The 23,364-nt window shown below is 34.3% G+C and overlaps 1 protein-coding gene across 4 annotated transcripts in view; it reads left to right on the top strand.

Annotated features, from left to right (window-relative positions):
* LOC123556420 (neurogenic locus protein delta-like) overlaps positions 1 to 16,172 on the top strand; it is a 99,572-nt gene extending 83,400 nt beyond the window's left edge. For 2 of the 4 annotated variants that reach the window (XM_045347088.2, XM_045347090.2), the window contains exons 2-11: positions 8,632 to 8,736; positions 9,001 to 9,159; positions 9,524 to 9,655; positions 10,135 to 10,195; positions 11,362 to 11,616; positions 12,425 to 12,485; positions 13,169 to 13,299; positions 14,240 to 14,403; positions 14,770 to 14,983; positions 15,465 to 16,172. In XM_045347088.2, the coding sequence (XP_045203023.2) occupies positions 8,638 to 8,736; positions 9,001 to 9,159; positions 9,524 to 9,655; positions 10,135 to 10,195; positions 11,362 to 11,616; positions 12,425 to 12,485; positions 13,169 to 13,299; positions 14,240 to 14,403; positions 14,770 to 14,983; positions 15,465 to 16,117 (1,929 nt within the window). In that variant the 5' untranslated portion in view covers positions 8,632 to 8,637 and the 3' untranslated portion in view covers positions 16,118 to 16,172. Of the gene's footprint in view, positions 1 to 1,625; positions 1,988 to 5,780; positions 5,990 to 8,631; positions 8,737 to 9,000; positions 9,160 to 9,523; positions 9,656 to 10,134; positions 10,196 to 11,361; positions 11,617 to 12,424; positions 12,486 to 13,168; positions 13,300 to 14,239; positions 14,404 to 14,769; positions 14,984 to 15,464 lie in introns of those variants that run through there. The other 2 variants (XM_045347087.2, XM_053542626.1) reach the window with 2 other exon arrangements.
* Positions 16,173 to 23,364: the final 7,192 nt, after the last annotated feature.

The following is a 23,364-nucleotide window of genomic DNA, read 5'->3' as shown; positions in this document are numbered from 1 at the left end:
AAATATGTTTTGCTGTTTTGGACAACATAAGTAATAACTATATCAAAGTCTGGCTCCATTAGAAATATTTAATAGAACGCATTCCAAGTAAAGTACTTAATTTAGATTCACATCGTGAAGAACAAATTACTTTAAATCAGTCTCGAATATACAAAAGATTATAGGTAAGTGTAGATTTCTCGGAAGCAGGGAGCCTCAGGGCCACGCATTTGCAAAGTAGGCCCACAAGAATTCGTAACGGATAAACATTATAGACGGGTTGCTTCAAATATCCAACAAGTACATATTAATTTTATGCATAAAATATATAGAAAAAGGAGGGAGGAAGGGGTATGGGGTAGAAAAGGGGGGAAGGTGAAAGTGTAACAAGGATGAATATTCAAAAGGGAAAGTTACGTTCCTTAATCACAGTTACCCTACAAAGACACATAGACCTTTCATAGACCTTTCATCTGACTGTGCGTAATAGAAGGAGTGGGGTTCCTGAGAATAACCTCATTATTCGAGTGGCTCCTACGCTTTCTGTTTTATGTCATGGTCCGCCAATATGAACAACACATTCGGTTACTAATTTTGATTAACATTCCATTTTAAGCGTTGGTACTATCACACGACAAGCGTACTCTAACTGAAATAAAGAACGGTTTTAGAAAGTTCAGCATTTCCCTACAGTATTCTATATGTAGACGAGACCTAAGACATGTTCTTTAACTTAATTAGAGTACGGCTTATAGCCACGCCTCCTCCTCAGCTGAAGAATATTACAGATAGAAGTTAACAGTTATAATGACACTGCAGGTAAACCATGATACAAAGTCACCTTGTTATTGTATTAGACTATTTGATCACGGCAGAAACACTTATCTTGACGATGTAAGTATTTCTCTAATGTTTAAAGATCTATATTCACAAACAATTGATACTTAATTTGGTTTATAGTAACATCGATATTATTAAAGTTATATTGCGACTTTCCCAGCTTTCAACTGTGGAGGAAGACTCCTGATGCTCCTCCATGCAATTTTCAGGCATGGTGCACATCTGTCCTTCCATGTCGAATTCTGCACTACATAGGTACAGATCCCACGTCAGTGAGGAGCAAGTAGTTCTAAATAAACGGTCTTAACCACTTGGCCACGGTCCACCACTGCCACAAATGTCGTGTTAACATCCACTGTAATTTCACTGTAAGGTACATGTAGATCAAACTACTCCATTTTTAAGAGTAGTAATTTTAGGAAGACTAAAAGCTGTAAAAGCTGTTATGGATAAAACACATAATACTACTAACATGATTATCAAACCAATATCAATTAGTCGGTAACCACTTACCAAAATAATATTGAAATACTCGAGTATGTATACCAAATATCTTGCCGTTTCTGTTTTAGCATAATGCTTAGTACAAATCCTAACACCGATTTTGTTCAATTATAGACACTTTCGATTTTAATTTGATTACACTTAGAAAAAAACATATCGTCTAATTAAGTATCAACGGAGAAGGCAATTATCTGTCCGGTAGCTTTGTTAGTAGATAAGCAAAAATCATCGATCCAATAGAATACAAGCATCGCAGTCTTTCTGTGGCAGGCGCTTTAAAAGTAAAAGGTGAACGATGCAAGATTGAACTCCGAGTTCTGAATTATTCAGCGCTGTAGGAGGAAGTGTTTGCGTCAGAGATATTGTAATTTTACAATAATAACGCTCACATGAAATTTCAGAAACTTTAAAACGTTATTTATTGAAAAGTTCTATTGCGCAAAATGATTGGATTATACAACAAAAAAATAATTATTTTATGCAGGTTCAATGATTCTTCTAACAAATTTTGTGTTAATCTGTAAAATTCAGTGATGATCAAATCTTCAGATGTTTTTTGTGTGATTAGGAAATGGAATAGTATATGTTTTCTTAAAGAATCAGATTAAAAGGGTATTCTAGACATGCTGAAGCAATATGGATTTTGTAATATTTAAATGAAAAGGTAAATTATATTTTTATATGTCCATAACATCATTTTTCATGTCTTGCAGCACCATATTTTTGTGATGATGATTAATGAGACAAATGTTCTGCTAATACTTCTTTCCAGTAAATGGTGTTTACGATACTGTTAACTTGCCAATTCCTACATATTTAAGAAGGGAAAATTTGTTTTTAGTTTGCATTCGTCGTAGTTGAATTTTCAAAAACAAATTTCTGGTGAGCTCCGTCCGTCGTCGTTTACAATTTCTTTAAAGAACAGATATACCAATAAAAATGGTCCCCTTTCAGATTCCTTCAAATTTAGATTAAAAGAAAAATAACTTTTAAATATTGTCCCCAGGAACTGCTTGCCCAGTTTTGAAATAACTTCACAGAAATGTTCCAAAGGTAACCCTCAACAAATTAATTCAAATCATTGTATGTCGTAAAAAACATGCCGCCAGGGGTGTCGGACTAGGTTTCCTTTTATTGGTATATGGAATTCTTCTCTGAAACTGTTGTTCCGATTTCGAAATAGTTTCACAGCAATTTTCCTTTGACGACCCTCTACTAAATTCCTTCGAATCATTCTGTTTCTTAAAAAAATGGATGTATGGGAGCAGGGCTTGTTTTCAATATGTGACTGAAAATGTTGTCCTCTTAAACTAATAGCCCGATTTTAAAATAATTTAACAGCAGTGTACCTCTACCAAATTCCTTCAAGTCATTTTGATTTGTTGAAAATTGGCTTTCTGGGGCTGAGGCTAGTTTTCGCTATATGCCTACATGAAAAACTTTAAAATAAAAATGTCTCTGAAACTGTTGGCTTGTTTACCATATGTGGCCATTTACAAACTCGCCCGATTTTAAAGTAGTTTTATGGTATTTTCTTTGTTCTAAAAGTATGCAATACAGCTGTGCGATCTGGGACCATGATGACCTTCTTGGTTTCTATCTTATTTATTTGTCAATGACAGTATCGACATTCTTGAATCGTTTGTTAAGCATCATAATTTGGTATAGCTCTATATAATTGACCCGTCTATACTTTAACCCTCAGTTTTGCTGGGCTGAAGTCAAATCTTGCAGAAAAAATTTCTAACGTCATGTAATAAAGAGTTCAATTTAATAAGAGAAATTTAACTGATAACTGATCATTCAGTAATTCGTTAAGAGTAATACATTTCTGCTTATAAAATTTACTAAATGTTAAAAATATATTCTTTATGATTAGCTTTACGTCCATAAACTTTTGAAAATTAAGAATATAGAGTTTCTAATTGTCATTGAACATTTGCCGCTGAATGTTTATAGTGTACTTGACTGCTTAAATAATATGGCATGTGCCTTATGCAACGTTTCTTTGGACAAATCCAAGAATAACTGAAAACAATTTGGCTGCATGGTTGACATTTATGCAGTGAATCGCCGGGTACAGTTTGGTTATATATGATTATCAAAGACATTAAAATATGATTGGTCAAATTTAATGCATTTAAAGGCTGTTCTCATTTTGAGTTATCAGTTATCTATGTGTAGATTGCTATAAATTTGAATTCCACTTTTGTTACACGTTTGACAAGAAACATAAATAGAATGTCGTTTATTTCACTATATGTTAAAGATATAATTTAATTTAGTTACTATACTACCGGCTGATTCAAAACCAATTCCAATGAATTAACTATTCTTGTATAAAAGCTACCTTTTCTCTGCACCCAGGCTTACATTAACAGGAGATAAACCGTGTATTAACAAGGCAGTTCATGTGCCATTAATACAGGGTTTTTTTGGAAATGGTGAGCCAGGACTGAATACTTATTTTTCGCAAATAGACATCTGGTATCTGCCTCTTGCTTCTACCTTAAAAATTAAATGATACAATCCAGTCAAAAGAATGTTAAGCTGTGTAGGTTACTAACCACACGCACTTTCATCTCCGCCATATACCCATGTGCTTACTCGTTTTCTTATCTTGTTTACTCTATTAGGAAGGAGACGGCTCATTTTGTCAATAACCGTGGACGTATTCAATCGCATTTGAACCATGCGATTGTTATTTTTAGGAAGCGTATCATCCAAGAACAGGATAATGGTAAATAAACTTTGAAAAATTGTACCGGAATCGTAGTCATCACCTATTAAAACAGTACATTCAGTCTTCACGTCATTTATGTTGCAAGAATAGTGGCAAAACACGTTTTGTACTGATATGTGGTGACAGAGACTGAACGCATCAAAATCAAGGGCGTCTGCAGACGTTTTTGAATAAAATATATGTATTTTCCCGATATTGCAATTACAGTATTTTAATTATATCTAGAAAGAGTAAAATATAAAAAGGATTAGTTTTTGCAACCTAAGGTTCTGGGAATAAGTAAAATCGGCCATTTGATCAAGCAACGAACGATTATGTGTGTTTAATGTAATCAGTTATTAAATACACGTATTATGTCCGACTGTGAATCTCTGCAGAAATGCTCAACCGTACAAAAACAAGTCTGCGTTCATATGTTTAACTGCAGTGATGATGCAATCTGCAAAAAACTACTACCAGATACATTTGCAATCTAAAACAAAACTGTCTACAAAATATAGTGAATGGAATGGAAATCGTTTGACTAAGATGAAAATTATACCTTTGTTGATCCGTAAGGTAATTATTTGATTGAAAATGTCGGACGGTCTTTCAATAGTTCATATGTATACGATATGTATTATATCTAGATTTATACAGGTACACTAAAACATAACCTTGAATATTTCCAAAGAAACAGTTACGTCATCATAGCTGAAAATATAAACCAAGCTCAGTTACTTCAGTATTTGAACCATAATATTTTATATGCATTGACACAAAAGTAAAATAAATAAAGTAAAGATAAAAATCATTTCAGTTAGCTGGAGAAATTGCTTTTGTTATTGTAAACGAAATGGCTGATCATGACGTAATTATACCATAGTTGCTGAACACAAACATCTGGCATTTTTGTTACACTAGTTATAATTCATTATTTGTGTTCGATTAGTAAGCTCAATTTGTACATTATTTCAAATAAGAATAATTATTTAATAACACAATAGAGCTCATATTTCCGTGAATTCGAGGAGTTTGATCGGATTAGCCGAGATGTTCAAGCATGAAGAGCCACTTGTTTATCATTTCTGAATCCATGTGCGTATTACGTGTTGTATCATTACTGATTTACATCCATGCAGCTGTAATATCCACCCAAAACGTTATTGACAGCATATATAAGCTTAACAATTATTTCCTATCCGAGACTCAATTCAAAATTTGTTTTTTTTTTATGCGGAGAGCAAATTAACAGAAAATTAAAAAAAATCGATGCAGAAGCATATTTACTTAAAATTTCAAGAATCAAATTAATCTTGTCTGCTGTCATTGTATATGTCAACCATACCTTTAATGCTAGCCTCTTCGGGACTTTATCAGTGTGTGTAAGTCAGCAATGTTTAAACTTGTATGAACACCAGACAAAAATATAATCCTGTAAAATTACCTTCCTGAAACCAGACATTCCTTCCATAAAATTTGGTTATGCATCACCAGAAACTATGAATCGTTGACGGATTTGTGGCTTCATATTACGGAAGTACAACTGCAGTAAAAGCTTTAATTTAAAGTCTGCAGTGTTGTCTAGAAAATGACAGTTCCTGTGATTGAAAACCGCATGTTTAGATATTTGTTTAGCATCGTAGATGTTATCATTATAAAATACTATTCTTTAATGACGAAACGTATACATTCACATATACTTGTAGGTACGAAGGTTGGTATAAATTAACCATTTTAAACGCCAGATGGATCATGTAATGAAGTATAATCTCTATACCAGTGAACTGTATTGTTGTCGTGTCTAAGTGTATCTGCACAAATTTCTCAGAATGATGCAGCGTTGATAGATTTCATCGACTGATGTATTAACTCACTGCAAAATTACAAGGAAAAACTGTTGTATTAGTTGGCGCAGAAACGATATTGGATTGGGACGAACAGGTTAAGTTGAACTAAGTGGTAGTTTTGAAGAAATGAAATTATATTACTGTAAAGCAGTTTTATATTGGCTGTTAAACGCGATATAAAATTATCATACACTACGTCGTTAGTACATAGAGTTTTAAATAATTGATGCACAATTCAAACAGCAAATAGGAATTTTACTGTTTGATTCCTCCTCTTTACAAGGCGTATTTCTTTCCTTATAAAAGAGTCACTTTGACATAATTCCTCATTTTAAAGCAGTCCGAGGTTGAAATAAACGATTAAAAAAAAAAATTACGGATAAGTTGGTAATACAGTATTTTGTTTATAAAGAATCATTTTAGTTAAATTAAATAATTTGTTTATTTGAAACGTAATGTCTAATTGTTAGGTGCAGTAACAGGCAGGAAAAACTTTAGAAATACTGAAAAATATTCAAAATATATAAATATGTTTCACTTGTTTGCAAATGACATAGTTTATCCAGCACAGTACAACATGCAATGGAGTAAACACTTACGCACTCGTACAAAGTTTGACATGTATAACTACAATCATTTAAGTGCAATGATTACAAAGTAAATGCAATATCCGCTCGATTAAAACTGTTTCATTGATGGAATTTAAAAAAATATACATTGTTATTTTGATTGTTAGTTCAGCTGTGGTAATATTGCTACGTCTTCCTCGTAAACGACAATGTAAGGTAACAGACTGCAAAATTTGTTCCAGACCCATCATTTGTTTTATACTCATTTAGGCGTGTACTATAAGCAAAATGGATAACAGTGTTAATTTTATATAAAGAAATCACACTATTTCTTGAAATCATTGGATAAAAATGACAAGGAACTAGTCATTTTCCGATATATTTATAATAATTATGATACACTATTATGTAAAAACGTTACAATTACGAAACTCCGATAAATGTGGTTAGAGGTTATTTTATCAAACAATTTTGGCAATAATACAATAGCTTTTTTAAACAATTTCTCATCACCAAGATAACTAAACATATATGCCAACAATAAGGAAAACAGAAATAGTGTTCCCCTTACTACAATAACAGTATCAGAGAGAAGAAGATAACAATTTGGTCTAACAGAGGTTGAATGATAATTGATGTTTATTACATGGTTCGCTCATACTTATCAATCACGTTCACACCAAATGATGGGTTGCAAGAGCATTTAATATTGACGTTTCACGATACCGCTAACATAGAACATGGATGAGTTCGTCTTAGCTGTAGAGATCTCGCACGTGAACACGATTGCAAGCATGTCTGTTTCATATAAAATGTAATGGGTCACATACTAAGAGACCTATATCATTTTTGTGGTCATAAGCTGTATAAGATGAGCCGTGCCATTGATAACCATATAGTGCTTTGGACCAGATGAATCAGACCACCTGCGCATCCGGCAGTTGGTCATGATCCATCTGTTCGTTTAAAGCTATGGAATTGGAAAACTGTTTAGCAACAGCATGATTCTGCCAGAGATCGCACTGTCTGGATCCATGCTGCGTCAAACCCATATGTTGTTTTCTATGGCGGTCAAGTGTTTGATGTACCTTATAGAGACGATTAAAAATCATTTAATTGTATAAGTGTTATACTTCTAAATAAAAAAGAAATGAGAACCTTTAAGTTTTTAGCAAGAATAATTCGAAAGTGTTACGTCACTTTATACAGTAGTTTCGTAATACAATCCGCTTTTATAATGTTTGATAAGTGGTTTAGCTTTTAAACTTCACATTCCTTTTCCAATGTTTTCTTGGTTTTAATTACAATATAACTCACGCAGTTTGTTCAAAGTTACCTTTTGTCATCTAGGCATTTGTAGCGTAAATTTGTATGTATAAGAATTCAAATACATTCGAGAATGCACAAAAATAGCCCAAACGAATGAATCGTGCTTGTACGGATAAAACTCCGACATCCGTTTTTTTTTCTGGCAATTCAGACATAAGCATTAATTGCATCGCTCCTATAAATCGGCTCTACCAGTCTAACGTTAAACACCATAGTCAAAACTTGAAGAATACCTTCATTGTTATTGATTTCTATTTCTGGTGTCACTGAATAAAACAATTATTTAATAGTTTGCCAACCAATGGACAAAACTATTGACCCTCGGTACTTTGAACTTTTTTAAACAAGTAAATTATGTTTTTGCTGATGTCATGTAAAAACATTTACTGAGGGGCTTTCCAGTCAAAAGATAAACTATCAATCATCGTCCATCGGACGTAGGGTAAACACTAAGTATATGATTTGTCTCTAATTAATTCAATAATAATGTGGTCAGTGTTTATAATGGATACAAAGTCGCAAGAGTTCGTAATTCGAAATATGTGTATCTCAAAACATAGTAAATGTACTATATCTGGAGGACATTTAATCACAATTTTAGCAAATATCTTATTAACCTTATATTACATTCACTCATTTTAGCAGAGATACGTATATCTTTTAAGAACACACCTATTTGGTGTAAAAGTATGTACTGCAATTACAGGTTACCTTTACTGACCTGCTGGTACCAGAAACTGGATTATTCTTATCATAGAAAACAGCTTTCCTGCATGACCTCATACAACTAAAAAAAGACAAAACAGAATGACCGTATGTATACTTTTGTGTCTTTCAGATATAAATGATAGACAGTTTCTGTTGTGACGTACTCAATGGTAACCTGATGTCAAATCTCTGGGTACTCCAGGCCATTGTCGTACTATGTCTTGTGGGCCTAAAGGTAATAATTAAAATACACACCATTTGCTTAAAGTTGCAGCATCAAAAGTATTTCAGTTTACTTTAACTTCAACATGGTTAATGCAAGAGAGTGTAATTTAGAACGTTTCATATATTGAAGTCAGTGTAAATTGAATACCATGCTTTACAATTATACACAAAGCAAACAACCAAAATGATGCCGTTTTATAATTAAATTACTTTCAATCATGCGCCCGCACGAACGACTACCAACATATCTTTAATTACGCTTGTGTATATTTAGGTAATGTGTTCAGGTGTGTTTGAAGTTTCCATAATAAAGCTGAACAACAACAGAGGTGTAACGTACAATGGCCGATGTTGTAAGGGGCCATCGACTTATTCTCCTTGCTCCGAAGAATGTGAGACATTTCTGACCGTTTGTCTCATGAACTATGTTCAGGTAAAGAGAGCATTTTTTTTATATTGGTTTTATGATAAATTATTTAAACGTCAGTTTTGAATAATACTCCGCTTAATACATTATTTATTTTTCATTTAGAATGTCTAAATTTAAAGCCAATGCCGAAACTATAGTACTTGTATCATTTGGTACAAATTTCCTAATTAGATCATCTGAGTTCAAATGACATTTTTAGCATACTACTCTTGTAAAAAAAAACTCGATTTTATGTAAAAGATAAAATATAGAATTTTGGAATTAAGCCAACGCAACATATCCTAGACACATTCAGATTTAAGATAAACCTTTGAAGTAAATTCAAACTGTATTTTAAAATACCAATTGAATAGTTATTTCCTTTCAGTCAATGCCGTCGCCTCGATTGTGCACGTACGGCTCTGCGATGACTTCAGTTCTTGGTAGAAATAACATTGGCTTAGACCAAATCAATGACGGCGATAAAGTTATCGAACTACCAATAGACTTTGCATGGCCGGTAAGAAATACGTATATACATATATATCGCATACAGCGCGGTTTCCTGTTGAACACAAGACCCCATTGCAATGTAACTGATGTTATGTACACAATAGATATGTGCATAGAAATGCATAGAAAATGTGTAACATATAGACAATGTAAACGAAACGAAACACAGTGGTACACTTCTTGATATGGTCATTGGCGAAAGCATCAATGGGGAGCTCTTGAAAATAATTACGATCAAGTGAATCTCATAAACATACATATTTAACAGAATGACGACTTGTAAAACACACTAACAAACACAATGAAAATGCTCAGACATTTTTTTATTAGCACAAATATGCAATATGTCTTCTTTGGTATCTTCTTTTAACCTTGTTTTGGTTACAACAATATGAACATAAGTTAATTGTTAATTGAAACCATTCGCCGATGCCTATATAAATATCATTAATCAAACCTGCATGTCTTTTCCATTTATGTATTAAGGAGAAGTTCACTTTGATCGTTGAATCATGGCATGCAGTGAAAGGAGTGGTCGAGGTCAAAGGTATGTAATCATTTATAATTAGTTACAGGTCATATGAATTTTCATCATCATCATCATCAGACCTAAGGTGCACATTCGGACATTTTTTTCTTCATTGAGGTCAGGCATTTACCTTCCGTAGCTGGATGATTTCCTCACATGAAAGAACTATGCAACTGAGATGAGGTTTCGAACCCACGACTCTGAGAGCAACTGATTTGAAAACAGCGACCGTAATTACTCGGCTACGGATACCTGAAACATTTTAATAAAAACATTGACAATAAACTTTTCTTTCAGTGATTTATTTGCTTCTATTTTTGGTATCTGAAATGTCTAAACTATGTTCTGTATGTCAACAATATTCAGTTATAAGAATTCGGTAATGTTTGGATTAACATTTATAAAATGTTTGGATTAACATTTATATGGATTGCAAAACTTTTAAAGTAGCTAACAGCTAGTGCTTGGGATCATATGTTTAGAAAAGGTCCGATGGACACGTTGCAAAGTTCTGATGTACAGAATTAGTATACCGTACGGCAATGTGTGTCTAAATTTGCACAATCCTTGCAGTGGCAGAAAAGTTTATATTCTTTGTTAGTTGTAATTAGATGAATGTTTAATTGCCAAAACCTGAAGAGGAAAGGTGATTTTCAAATAGATAAGACATGTACAAATACATGTATACACTGTTTTTAATAAATAATAGCCGTGTTAATCAGCTCATTCATATTTGATATATGAGGTTACAAGTATCTATACATTGTTTGAGATTATAAGAGTTAGGTTTCTACTGGTGTGTTTAGTGAACAATTTGTTAATCTAGATAGTTTTAATCAGTTTTTAACAAAAATATCCGTGCGCTCTTATGTTTGTAGTTACGCAGATACTTTGAAAAGCGAAAACATTGGTGTCGTGTAGTTTAACATGTAAATATATAACATGACCTAACTTTAAGTGTCAATATCATGATTTTATGTGTTTTCTAGTACTTCTAAAAAAGAATGACCATTTGCATATCTTAATGTGGTTGGATATATGTTTTATATTGGTGTTTGTATATGAATGAGACATACGTTAAAACTGTTAAATGTTAGCCTCAAATATTGAATGTTAGCCCTGTTTTGTGAAAAATAAATAAATAAAAAACACACTACAACACAATTATGTATATATCATTTCAGATTCTACCCAGTTAATAATTCAGTCATTTATATCTACCACCCTTGTACCATCAATGGAGTGGTCAGTGGATACTACACTTACACCGACTTCCGAGCAAAAGGTTCGCTACCGTCTCGTGTGTAACAGACATTACTATGGTATCGGATGTGACGTATTATGCAGACCACGTGATGATCAGTTTGGACACTTTACCTGCAGTGAAAATGGTACAAAGATTTGCAAAAGTGGGTGGATTGGAGATTTCTGTGATCAACGTAAGCGTTTATTTGATTATATTTTCTTCTTTTAAAAGAATTCATAATAAATTACTGCAATCTGACTAAAGTACTTGATCTTCTAAACGAAGATCTGAGAACGACCCATTCACATTCGTCTTCTGTATATTTTGGATTTCCAATATTGCTATTTTTATTTTCGCAAATGTATTTTTGTTTGAACCAATCAGACAACTTGTTTGAATGTCAAAGTGTAAGAAAAAAATTGTGGTTAATCCAGGGCTCGAACCTGGGACCTCTCGTTTGAAAAGCAGCTGCACTACCGACTGAGCTAACCGGCTATCTGAAATCTTTCGACATAGAAATTGTTGATATCAAAACCCAAGTCTTTATAAAGCTTGCAGAATGCTGTAAGGTAGCTTTTGATTGGCTAGCGGAACGGTTATCAGAACGAGGCCATCAATAGCTCGTTGTCAGATCCTATGCGTAGCGTAATAGGAGATGTACTTTAGTCAGATTGTAAATTACTGTTCTTTAGTATTATCCACATAGAAAATGTCTTTGTTCTGTTTGCTGTTAAATATTAATTTACGTTCTTTATTGTTTAAGAGAGTTTCTTTAAATATTCCTGAAGAACCAGGCTGTATACATGTCACGTACAGCTATTGATTATATAGTGACTTTATTGGTTAAAACATTAGAATAATAATAATGGATATGTTTATAATGTCTTCGTTGTTGTCTTGAATAAAGTGGATCAGTTAGCGTCCAGTTATCACGAAAATCTTTATGGCTTTCTTCAGTTTCATTTAGATATATTTTGTGATTTTGTATTTATATTTTACAGCATACTGTAGCGAGGAATGCTTGAAGAATGATGGACGGTGTGAAAGGCCGCATCAGTGCAGGTACTTGTAATTCTTCAATGAATCGGTGATTTCTAATGATATCGATCCTGTAACTTTTGGTGCATTTCATTGCGGAATGAAAGCTTTTAAATTAAGCTCACACCACAAACGAATTTTGCATGTCACAAATGTCTTTTTATTGGCAAAACAAACTTAGGCAGAACGGGTGAATACGGTCTCGGACGAATACGTTCTGTCTCTCGGATTGCATTGTCATCATCATTTGTAAATTGGTAAAATACGCAGTACCAATACTATAGAGATATATATACCTCATTCCCGTGGTAACGAACTGCTGTTTATTTGAGTGTACAGCCAATGGGCGGATCTAGGAGTTTAGACTCGGTATTGAGAGGAGGACACTGGGTGATGGGATGGTATGGGATGCATGTCCTCTCAGGAAACTTTGGGATTTTCCCAAATGTTACATCAGACGTAAATATCAGCAACATTAGTTTTCACATTTATATCTTTAAATTTTCTAAACAGAATTATTTGTCCCAAATATTAGATTTGACTTTGACTGTTGTTCTGTATCGCCGCTTGGCAGATCTAGATACTTTACGATAATGACTGACGGGCGAAACGATCCAAATGAATGTGGAATGTTTGAAATTTTAGACCTTTAAATGGTGCACCCACCCCCTTATTGCTAAAAACATAATGTGCCAATTGTTTTGAAGATGCAAGTTAGGTTGGCAAGGAAAGAATTGTGAAGAATGCAGGCCATATACCGGATGTCTTCGTGGTTACTGTCTCCAACCTTATCAGTGTATTTGTGAGAATGGCTGGACTGGAGATTTGTGTGATATAGGTATAATTTGTTGCTCATATCAGTTAAATTTTCTCGGTTGCAAATCATTATCGGTTTCTAAGAGATTTTATAAATAGTAATACATTACATTAATGAAGCTGCAATATGTAAATGATATTTGATTGTATGAATGTAATATCATTCTGGCATTTTCATTGGTTGAAAAATGGTCAAAAGGTCAGGAGATTTTCTTTTTGGGTAAGACTTAAGATAAATGGTTAAATACCACATCAGTAATAGGGTTTATTTGTGACCCTGAGCAGAAATATGTTGGGTCAGTATGAAAAATATGAGGACTTGGCTAACGCCTGTACCTCATGCCTCTTTATTATACTGAACCCACACATTTCATAACAAATCCAGTAATGAATAATCTTTACGAGTGAGCACCATTTGCAGTGTTTGCAGCCACTCGTGGAATTGTAAGTTATAGTGTTCACGAGATAAAATATCGATTTTACCTTGAAACTGATATGTTTTTCGTTTTTATGTATTTTAAATGGTTTCTACCATAATTTATCCATTTTACACATGCAATGTCACGGATATTGCGTCATTATGTCACAGTGTGTCGAGGTTACGATATCTATATATTGAAAAAGTTGTCAAAAATTACATGGTGTTACCAGATTTCCTTTTACATTTTATTACCTTTATGTTGCGTTTATATCTATGTGTATATCTATATTTATCATTATTGAAGTATATTTTGCAAAGAAAAAACAAACTAACGACCAGATTACTTACATTCTTTCGCATTCAGTTGTAGCAGTGAAAAGTAAAAATGATAATTATTTTCAAGAAAATACAAATTTTAATTCACTGATGTAATCCAGTGTTTCAATAAAAACTATAATACAGATGAAATTATTGTTTTTAAATGTCCTAGCACGAAAGTAAGTTTGGCTATCTATTAACATCACTCGCCATTAATTTGTAGACTTAAACTACTGCACCAAAACACAGCCTTGTATGCATGGTGGAACATGCATTCGAGACCTGATGGGTAATTACACATGTCTTTGTGCTCCTGGCTTTGGGGGAAGAAATTGTATGAACCCATTATGTTATGATGGTTACTGCAAACATGATGGAACATGTCTGGTGGGTTTATTAACTATTCATTAATAAAGCTTCCATAAAAAGTATAACAGAGGTATATTAACCCCAATAACCCGTAAATGTATTCAAATATTTGATACTCATAAACTGATATGTATTTGAAATCTGTACTTCATAATTTGCTGCTCTATTTGTAATGCGACCAAATATATGTGTAACATAATTACATTTTCATTACAACGTTACATTGTTTGTTAAAAAGTAACGTGGCAAGTCTTAGTATATATCTTCACCTAACCATTTGGTTTTATATCCGAGTCGTTAAATTACTATTGAAGAACTGGTAAATGTTATTTGCGTATGTTTACCCACTATCTAAATATGTTTTATATGTGTGTGTTTTTACAGACAAGAGGTGGGGTAAGAGAGTGTCATTGTTCAGAAAAGTTTTACGGTGGCCAGTGTGAACACAGGATACTATCTTGTATGGAATTACAGTGTCTCAATGGAGGACAGTGCCAGACTGGAGAGTTTGGTGGTTATTGTACTTGTCCGGAGAAATACACTGGAGAGAGGTGCGAACATAGTATCACACCTTGTTCGTACCTGCCATGTGAAAATGGTAATTATGCTTTTACGAGAAGCAATTGATATAAATTGAACATTCGTAATTTTCATCAATTTAAATTGAGAACGTTCTTTCTAGGATGCTATGTTTAGGAGTTTCTTATTTGATTTGCACGACTGTGTTACAGTTGCAGTTCACACTGATGAAAAGCTTGATACAATTATTTGTATTTGTATAATTTATATTTGTTCAAATATTAGTTGAATATCGCGCTATATCTGTCAAAAAGAACATACTTCATTAACCTTTATCCTGCTGGTGGCAACTTTTTTTGCCTTTGCGACCAGTACCAAGATCAGCTTGCACGTCGGTGCAGGCTGATCGAGGGTCTGCATTGTTCACTATTGTCAGTAAATTTTCATCGGACACCCCTTTGAATAATAAGTGATGCCCAAATTGAATTATGGACCAGTCCATTCTAGAAATTTAACAGGGCAAAGGTTAACTGCAACAATATTTTGCTTTTGTATTTAAGGAGGAGAATGCAGGGAAACTACAAAATCTTCTTTAGGTTTTAGATGTCTATGTCCTCCTGGGTTCGGTGGATTACATTGCTCTGTAGCAATAGATCCTTGTGCCGGTGTTAAGTGTTTTCATGGCGGAGCATGCAAATTTAAAGCAGGCGACAAAAAGCCAAAATGCGCGTGCCAAAATGGATTTGTCGGTGAATTCTGTGAAATTAGAACTGATCCATGCGCTGGAGTGAACTGTAAAAATTCGGGTACATGTAAACCGTCTCCAATGGGAAATGGATTTTTGTGTCATTGTTCTAAAGGTTATCATGGAGAAGTTTGTGAATTAGAGATGAACCCATGTGAGAGTTCACCGTGTAAAAATGGCGGGTCATGTAAAAATTATATTTCAAGATTTCACTGCATTTGTCCTGAGACGTTTTCAGGAAAATATTGTGAAAGAACAGAATTTGAAAATAAGCATGGCCACGTGTCCCCAACACAAAATGATGGGACATCGGATCAAAATGACCTTGACATGACAGAGAGAAGCAATACCTCTATAAATGGATCAAACTCGTCCTATTCGACAAAGATTTTATGGAGTTTGATTAAATTGTTTATGGTGGTTGTGTTGGCTCGTATCTTAAAAAGATCTCTTTTATTCGAATATTGACATTATTCCTCATGTTAATATGTGATAAATGTATAAATATAGATTGATAAAATCATGTGTATTTAGTTTTGTTTGATAACAGAAACATAAAGCAATTATTGTCTTTGAACTCTGATGTCTCGGTATGAACCGGGCCTGTGTATTATCCCCGTGTGACAAATACTAGCGCGATGTCTAAGAATATTCTTTCACTTCTTTTGAACTTGGAAATTAACCATCATGCTATTTATCTGACTGCACAACCTTTTTGTAAATTCAGCACGGCCAAAACTTTGGCCTTTTTAAAAAAAATATTACAAAGTATCTAAAGGATTCCAATGAGCAGGCAGAGCATACTGCCTTTTAACTTATTTTAGCTTATTCATGATATGCTATAATATGTAATCAGCCAAACTTTTAGTTTTTAAAATACGTGTGCGAATTTATCTAAAGCTCCTTGAAGTAAGTAAAACAAACTAAAGCTTTGTTTGTTTGTTTTATTGGGTTTAACGTCACAATTTAGTTCATATGGCGACTTTCCAACTTTGATGATGGAGGAAGATCCTAGGTGCCCCTCCGAGCATTATTTCATAACAGGCGGGGACCTTGGTAGAAACACTGACCTTCCGTAAGCCAGCTGGATGGCTTCGTCAATGAAGAATTCAATGCCCCTAGGTAGGCATGAACACACATCGGTGAGGGGCATGTGACTTTAACCACCCGGTGAAAGAGTCAAATACAATATGAAGCGGTCATTAAATTTAGCCTATGTAATGTATGGTCTATCGATCTGTGTAATAAATGTGCATGTTATATAATGAAAGAAATTGAGGCATTTTCAATAAGTGGTAGTGACACCATTACAGGTTAATCCTTGGCCTACGCCATTATGGTATTATTGCCCGAAAACGTGCATAATGACAGTAGGCCCAAAGGTCATTATTCTCGTTTAATGCAGTTAATACAAGGGCAAACAAGCGTTAATGTTTTCAAGACCTTTGTCGTAAGGTTTCTGCAAGCAACCTAAACTAACTAAAAAACATCGGATAATTTTTAAGATGGAGCTGGTAAGCGAAAAGATGGCATCATATAAACTACGTTTTCAATATATGCGTGTGTGTCTGTGTGTGTGTGTGTGTGTGTGTGGTAAGACAGTATTGTTTGGATTTCTTCATTTGCTTGTCAGTAGGTAATGCAAGCCCCAAGCTTTCCGTTCGTACCATAAAATGCCCGAATCGCCAATGAAGAGTTCGAAATCGAATGGCGATTTCCAATTGTCATTTCGGGTCCCGAAATACAACAAAAAGACCTGCCTAAAACGCCTACATGCTTGATGAAATTATCAAAAAGGCTTCCAATCTTATGATTTTATTACAATTGTTGTCTGCCAATGTTTAAAAATCAAATCATAAGACATTATATAAACGTTTTGGCACGCAAGTTGACAAGGATGGCTAAATTCATGACATGTTGCGATTTGAACATATGAATATGGCACTATTTCATCATAATTAAAAGAAATTGCTAAAAGGTATGATAAAGGGATAAAATTAAGGTAGAAAACTGTTTTTCTATTAATTGTAATTAACTATTCTGAGCAAATGGTTAAAAGCACTGCAAAAATATTGTTTTGCTGGGTTTGACGTCACACCGTCACAATTATAGGACATATGGCCGACTTTCCAGCTTTGTTGAGGAAGACCCCAGGTGCCCCTCCGTGCAGTATTTCATCATGAGCGGATACCTAGGTAGAACCACCGGCCTTCTGTAAGCCGATTAGATGGCTTTATCACATGACGAATTTAACTCCCCCGCCCACCCCCCCCCCCTCCCCGAGTGTGGCTCGAACCCACATCGGTGAGGGGCAAATGATTTGAAGTCAGTGACCTTAACCACTCTGCCACGGAGGCCCCTGCAAAAATATTGATGCAGATATCCAGCGTGACAGCCAATTTAAGTGTTCAATGTCACGCACAAACATGTCATTCGGGTTCACGACCACACCTACACATATGACACCAATACCAGTTATTCCAGGAAGCGGAATCATGAAATATATAAAATATTTCTTTAAACAATTGAGCTTTATATTGGTTTTGCAAAAACACTCAAAATTGAACCTACTTTAATATGTAATTTCTGCTAGACTTTTGAAAACGTATTTAAAATACTCAATATTTCAATAATTTCAAAGAATTCTGCTACAGTTCTGATGCTTTTTCGGTCACGTCGACTTTGAAGATTCTCTTTCCTGTAGCAGAAATAAAAACTGTTTACGTCTGTTATGTATGTTATGTCTGACGGTAGGAACTGATGAAATAACGTGCCATGCTGTATGAATTTTATTGAACAATATCTGCATATCTATATAATTTTGTTCCATACATCAACTGACGGAATAAATTAATCATATAACATTATCGGTATTCTTATCTTATATAACGCTTTTGAATAGTATTCCATCACAACTATGATGTTAATCAAGTTGCGAACATTGCTGTTTAGAAAATGTGCTGCATTACCCCAATCCCCAACATGCAGAATTCAACCCCATTCCATATTCCCCGAACTTCTTATAAGTATGAAGTGTAAATGGTTCCATTAATCTGTTTTTAGTCACTGTCATTTTGATAAGTGCTGCTGCATTGTATAAATTGAAATAATGAGCCATTAAAACGTATGAGCCATAGTCAAGCTGCGCAAACTACCTCTGCAACGGCGCCGACCCCAACACCTGACAACCGAAGAGCGCGTTATGTTATATACAAAGTAGACTAGTGAAGTAGCTGTTTTAATAGCAATTAAATACATTGTATCACTCATTTATGCAAACCTTTAAGAAAGAAACAGGTAAAAATACATTAACTTTATTGATAAAGTATTCATTTAGATATATTTTGTACAAGCATACATTCAGAGCAAATAGATAGTTTAACAAATGGTCATTTCCCTTATGATAAATAACAGAAACAAGATAAAATGGAACAACGCCTTGATTGCTTTCTTTCCAAAGTCAAATATAACCTAGTCCATGTAGATCACCATCATCCTTACCTTCCAGGAACTTAAACTACCTTATTCCACAATCACGCAACAACATTACTCAAAGTAATTCTTTCCAAAACAATTGACCCTAAGCAATGTACAGTTCAGTTCCAGCCTTGGCTTATTTTCAGGCCGCTGGCTATTGTACTACTTATTTAAGGTTTAATCATATCACTGACATCTTGTTACCTTTCACTTTCTGAGATCTTTCTCACTTTTTATCTGTTCACATGATTCGCGCCCATGCCATATAGTCGTCCATTGTGCAGAGTATTACTTTAATATAGGTGTAGATGGCCCTTCCTTGATCGGCTCTGGGGCTGTGTATTTTGGTGCTCTGTGCTTCCGAGAAATCTACCCTTACCTATTATCTTTTGTTTAAAATGTGAAAATTATTGCCTTCTTCTCAAACGTTTTATTCTCTGCACCCTTAGTTGCATTCGTTTTCCTCTCCAAATAATTATAACGTTGTTTCATGAAAAAAATATGTAAATCGACTGATTACACAAATGAGCGATTTAGAATACACTATTCTCTTGAATCCATTTTTTACGGATATTTATTATTTCCCGGACAAAAATGTGAGAAATTAAGCGTAAATAGTGTGCAACCTACTTTTTTGACCAATCAGAGCGAGTTATTTTTCAAAAATGTGGTTTCTTATTACTTAAAACCAATGTGAATGTAGCAATAATTTTCGAAGAACAGCTCTACACACTGAAGAGCGGCGACTGAATGCGCATGAATACCAATGACCGTCCCTTCTTCGTATTTCAAAGGAAGCGGACACATTTTTATAAGTCAAAGGTAGGCGGAGAATCCAACACGACTGACTGCAAATCTGACTGGTCAAACGTAGATTTCACACTATGTCAGATAGAGTCCATGAAGAGGGTCCTTCGAGAAAAGAAACCTCGGTCGGTCACCCGGCTACGCTCCGTTTCCCTCCCTATCGGTTTCTTTTTCACGAAGAATTTCACTTCATAAACTCTATCTATAACGTAGATTGTATTTAATTAACTATTTCTCACTTCTTCGATCAGGTTGACGGTTTATTCAATTACTGATACGGCGCCGGATAAATTCCAGAATACTGTATAAGCATTGACGTCTTCAAGAAATGTATATTGGTCTTACAATTATGTAGAACGCTGCCGTCATGAGAATAAGATATTTAAAATTGACGAAAGATTGATAAAGTGGAAGTTTTATATTATAAGAGTGATCAGCCGATTTCAGCTTAACATAAAGTATCTTAGAAAACATGATTTACCTGTTTAATAGCAATTTTGAAAATAAAATCTTCTGAAAGTTTGAAATAGGACGCAACCAAGTAAAATGATAGCAGTCTCGTTTTGATCGAGTCCGTTTATGGGAGGTAATATAAAATGCTTTAAGAAAATGTAGGTTGCGCCAGCGCAGGAAAGTTGGAGAAAGGCAAAAGTCAAAATGAAAGTTTTATACCAAACAACAGTAATATCAAGTAATAATACATCCCTCCATAGATAACTGTGAAATGTATAAAATAAGTTTTGGTATGCAAACGAATAATTTATTATAATCAGGACCTGACGGTTTTCAAAAGTTTTCCAATACGAAATGCAGTAAATTAGAACGACCTTGTCTATTCCTGTCTGAATGTTTGCACAATATACGAAAGAAGTTGTTTTTAGAGTTAACAGACGATTATAACATTAACCTTATTTTGTCATTCACCTGGTACAGAATAAATGTAATAGCATAAATCCTTGAGCACGGAACTGTACTTTGAGCTATCCCAACAGCTTATATCCCTGGATTTTCTAGATAGAAACATTTGTTTTGATATATACTGTGTACATTGAAACTCGATATACTGGCACAGGTACCACAAAAATCCTACTAGTATTTGTCTCATCATACGGCACCGTTTTAGCTCAAGTGTTTTTGTAATTTCATGAAATAAGTACAGTGTGAATATGTACCTATCGGTTTATTAGATTATTTTAGATAAATTGTACTTACTAGTTTTTGCAGCATGATTTTACGTTATCGGTAGAAAAGGCACCCTTTATTTTATCAGCAGGACATGAATATAAGAAGCGACAGACATGTCCGCACTTTGAAAGACATGCTATTTTAACTATGATGAGAAGTGACCTAGATTTAAACCATATAACAGTAAGAGCGGCCTGTCGCTTCTGACTATTGACAATAAAATAACAAATGCTGATTGAGTGGAATAAGGCCATGACTTTTATTATTATAATATCATTAGAGAAAATTAATGAAATATCATGGCATATTGTATGAGATAGAAGTATTATAAAATGCAGCATGAAATGATAGATTTCTAGCCAAAATGCATAGAAACAAAATAGACAACGCTATGATGCTGAAGCTTTATTTATGATAAGCACGCATGTACTAGAGAATGCAAGGAGAATGCATAATGCTGGCAAATCCAGCTACCCAAAATCCGAGGCCAAGATGCTTAACGAATTCTCAACATAATGATAATGTATTCAAAGGAAACAAAAATATGAACTCAATGAAAGTACAAGAGAATACATTATTATAACACTGAAATTGTGTCTGCAAAATTAACATTTGTATTTGACACATTAATACATTTTTTATCCCTCATTGTATTATTTGAATAACGGACTCGGTTGCTAGGTTTGGATCGAGCATCATGTGTCACGCAATGATTAACCATCCAAGCAAATGACTGCACTGAACTGCACACTCAACAAAAGAAACAGGGGGTCATGTCTGTTTCAATAGACCCGGGTGTTAGAGGTATGTAGCAAAGTGATTCACAAATATTTTATATATATATATAGCATATGTACTGACCAACAAGTACAATGCATTTTTATCAACTTTCGACGGATCTATGATCAATTGGCCGAAGAGTTGTTAACCCTGTTCTAAATAATTTACGAGGAACACTGTTGAACGGTCGACCATTTAGGTTAGGTCAAGGCCCCTCTAACGGTTAAAAACTCTCGCCCTTAACACCAATGATAAGTGAAGGCCAGTCGACCGCCAAAAATTGAATACTGATCTAGTGACCAACCTTGGATTTTTACGATACAGCCGCTGTATCAAAAGCCATTTAAAGGCAAGCCAATTTTGTGCAAGCTTTTTACTTCTTGGCAGGAATAATTGTCTTTATCCATAAAAGGCACCGTATATCGGCGTGGCAGTATGTGGCATGACCTGGTGTAATGGCGCTGAAAATATATAAAACGGCAGCAGAAATTCTATCAAGAAGTGTTGGGGCGAGGAGGGTGGGTATTTTTGTACACGAAGTGTCGACTTGCCTGCTTAGTTATTTGTGAAGGAATGAACCAGTTTGAAATATAAAATGACCACATCCGTGAACTGCTCGTGCGTGAAATTGATTAATCGAGGCACGTTATATTATATGGACTGGATTAGAATAACAGAAACAGAAATTATAGCTCTTGCGTGCCTACTGAAAAATAACATAAATTTATTTCTCAAGAGAACATATCACCAAATAGTTTGTTTGTCTTCAAGAAAAAAACCATCTGAACTCTTCAATTTTACAACGACTTAATAGGAATGCAGAAATATTTCGAAATGAGCACTGCAGCATTTGTATATTTGTCTTATTTATTTCAATAACATCAGAAATGCTTTAGTCTATACAAAAATATATAGGTTGATGGTAGAAATGTTTTTAAGTTTGAGCAGTGTCTTTAACACTTTATCTGTCTTGGTATTTGAAAGAAATATTTTGCCTTTAAAGTAAAATTGAAATCGCATATGTTGTTTTACGTCAAGGTTTACTAAGACGTCCCAACTATGTTATATTAAATTCGGTTATTTTCCATTACATTGTATACGTATCTATATCGTATATTCTAATATGCTCTTCTCTGTTAAAGCACACTTACGTTACAATGACGTCACGTTAACGTGCGGTGACGTCAATGTTTCTGTTGCGACCAAGAAAGAGCGCTATTATATTTCATCATCTGTTTTAGATTAAGGACATATTAGAATCGAAATAATTTATAGCAAAACCGTGTTTTAACACTTTTCATACACTCAGGCGGTAATACGTCGTACAAATAATTTCACTCGGGCTGCCCCCTCCTGAACTTATTGAGCCCGACGTATAACCGGCCGTCGTGCATAAATAGTGTTAAAGCACTGAATCAAATGTTGCAATCGGAATAGAAATAAAGTAAAACTTAACTTAACTATGA

Source organism: Mercenaria mercenaria, chromosome 5 (assembly GCF_021730395.1).
Source record: "Mercenaria mercenaria strain notata chromosome 5, MADL_Memer_1, whole genome shotgun sequence".
In the NCBI taxonomy this organism is placed as follows: domain Eukaryota; kingdom Metazoa; phylum Mollusca; class Bivalvia; order Venerida; family Veneridae; genus Mercenaria; species Mercenaria mercenaria.
Note: the sequence above shows the minus strand (reverse complement) of the source record. Positions and strands in the feature narration are given on the sequence as shown.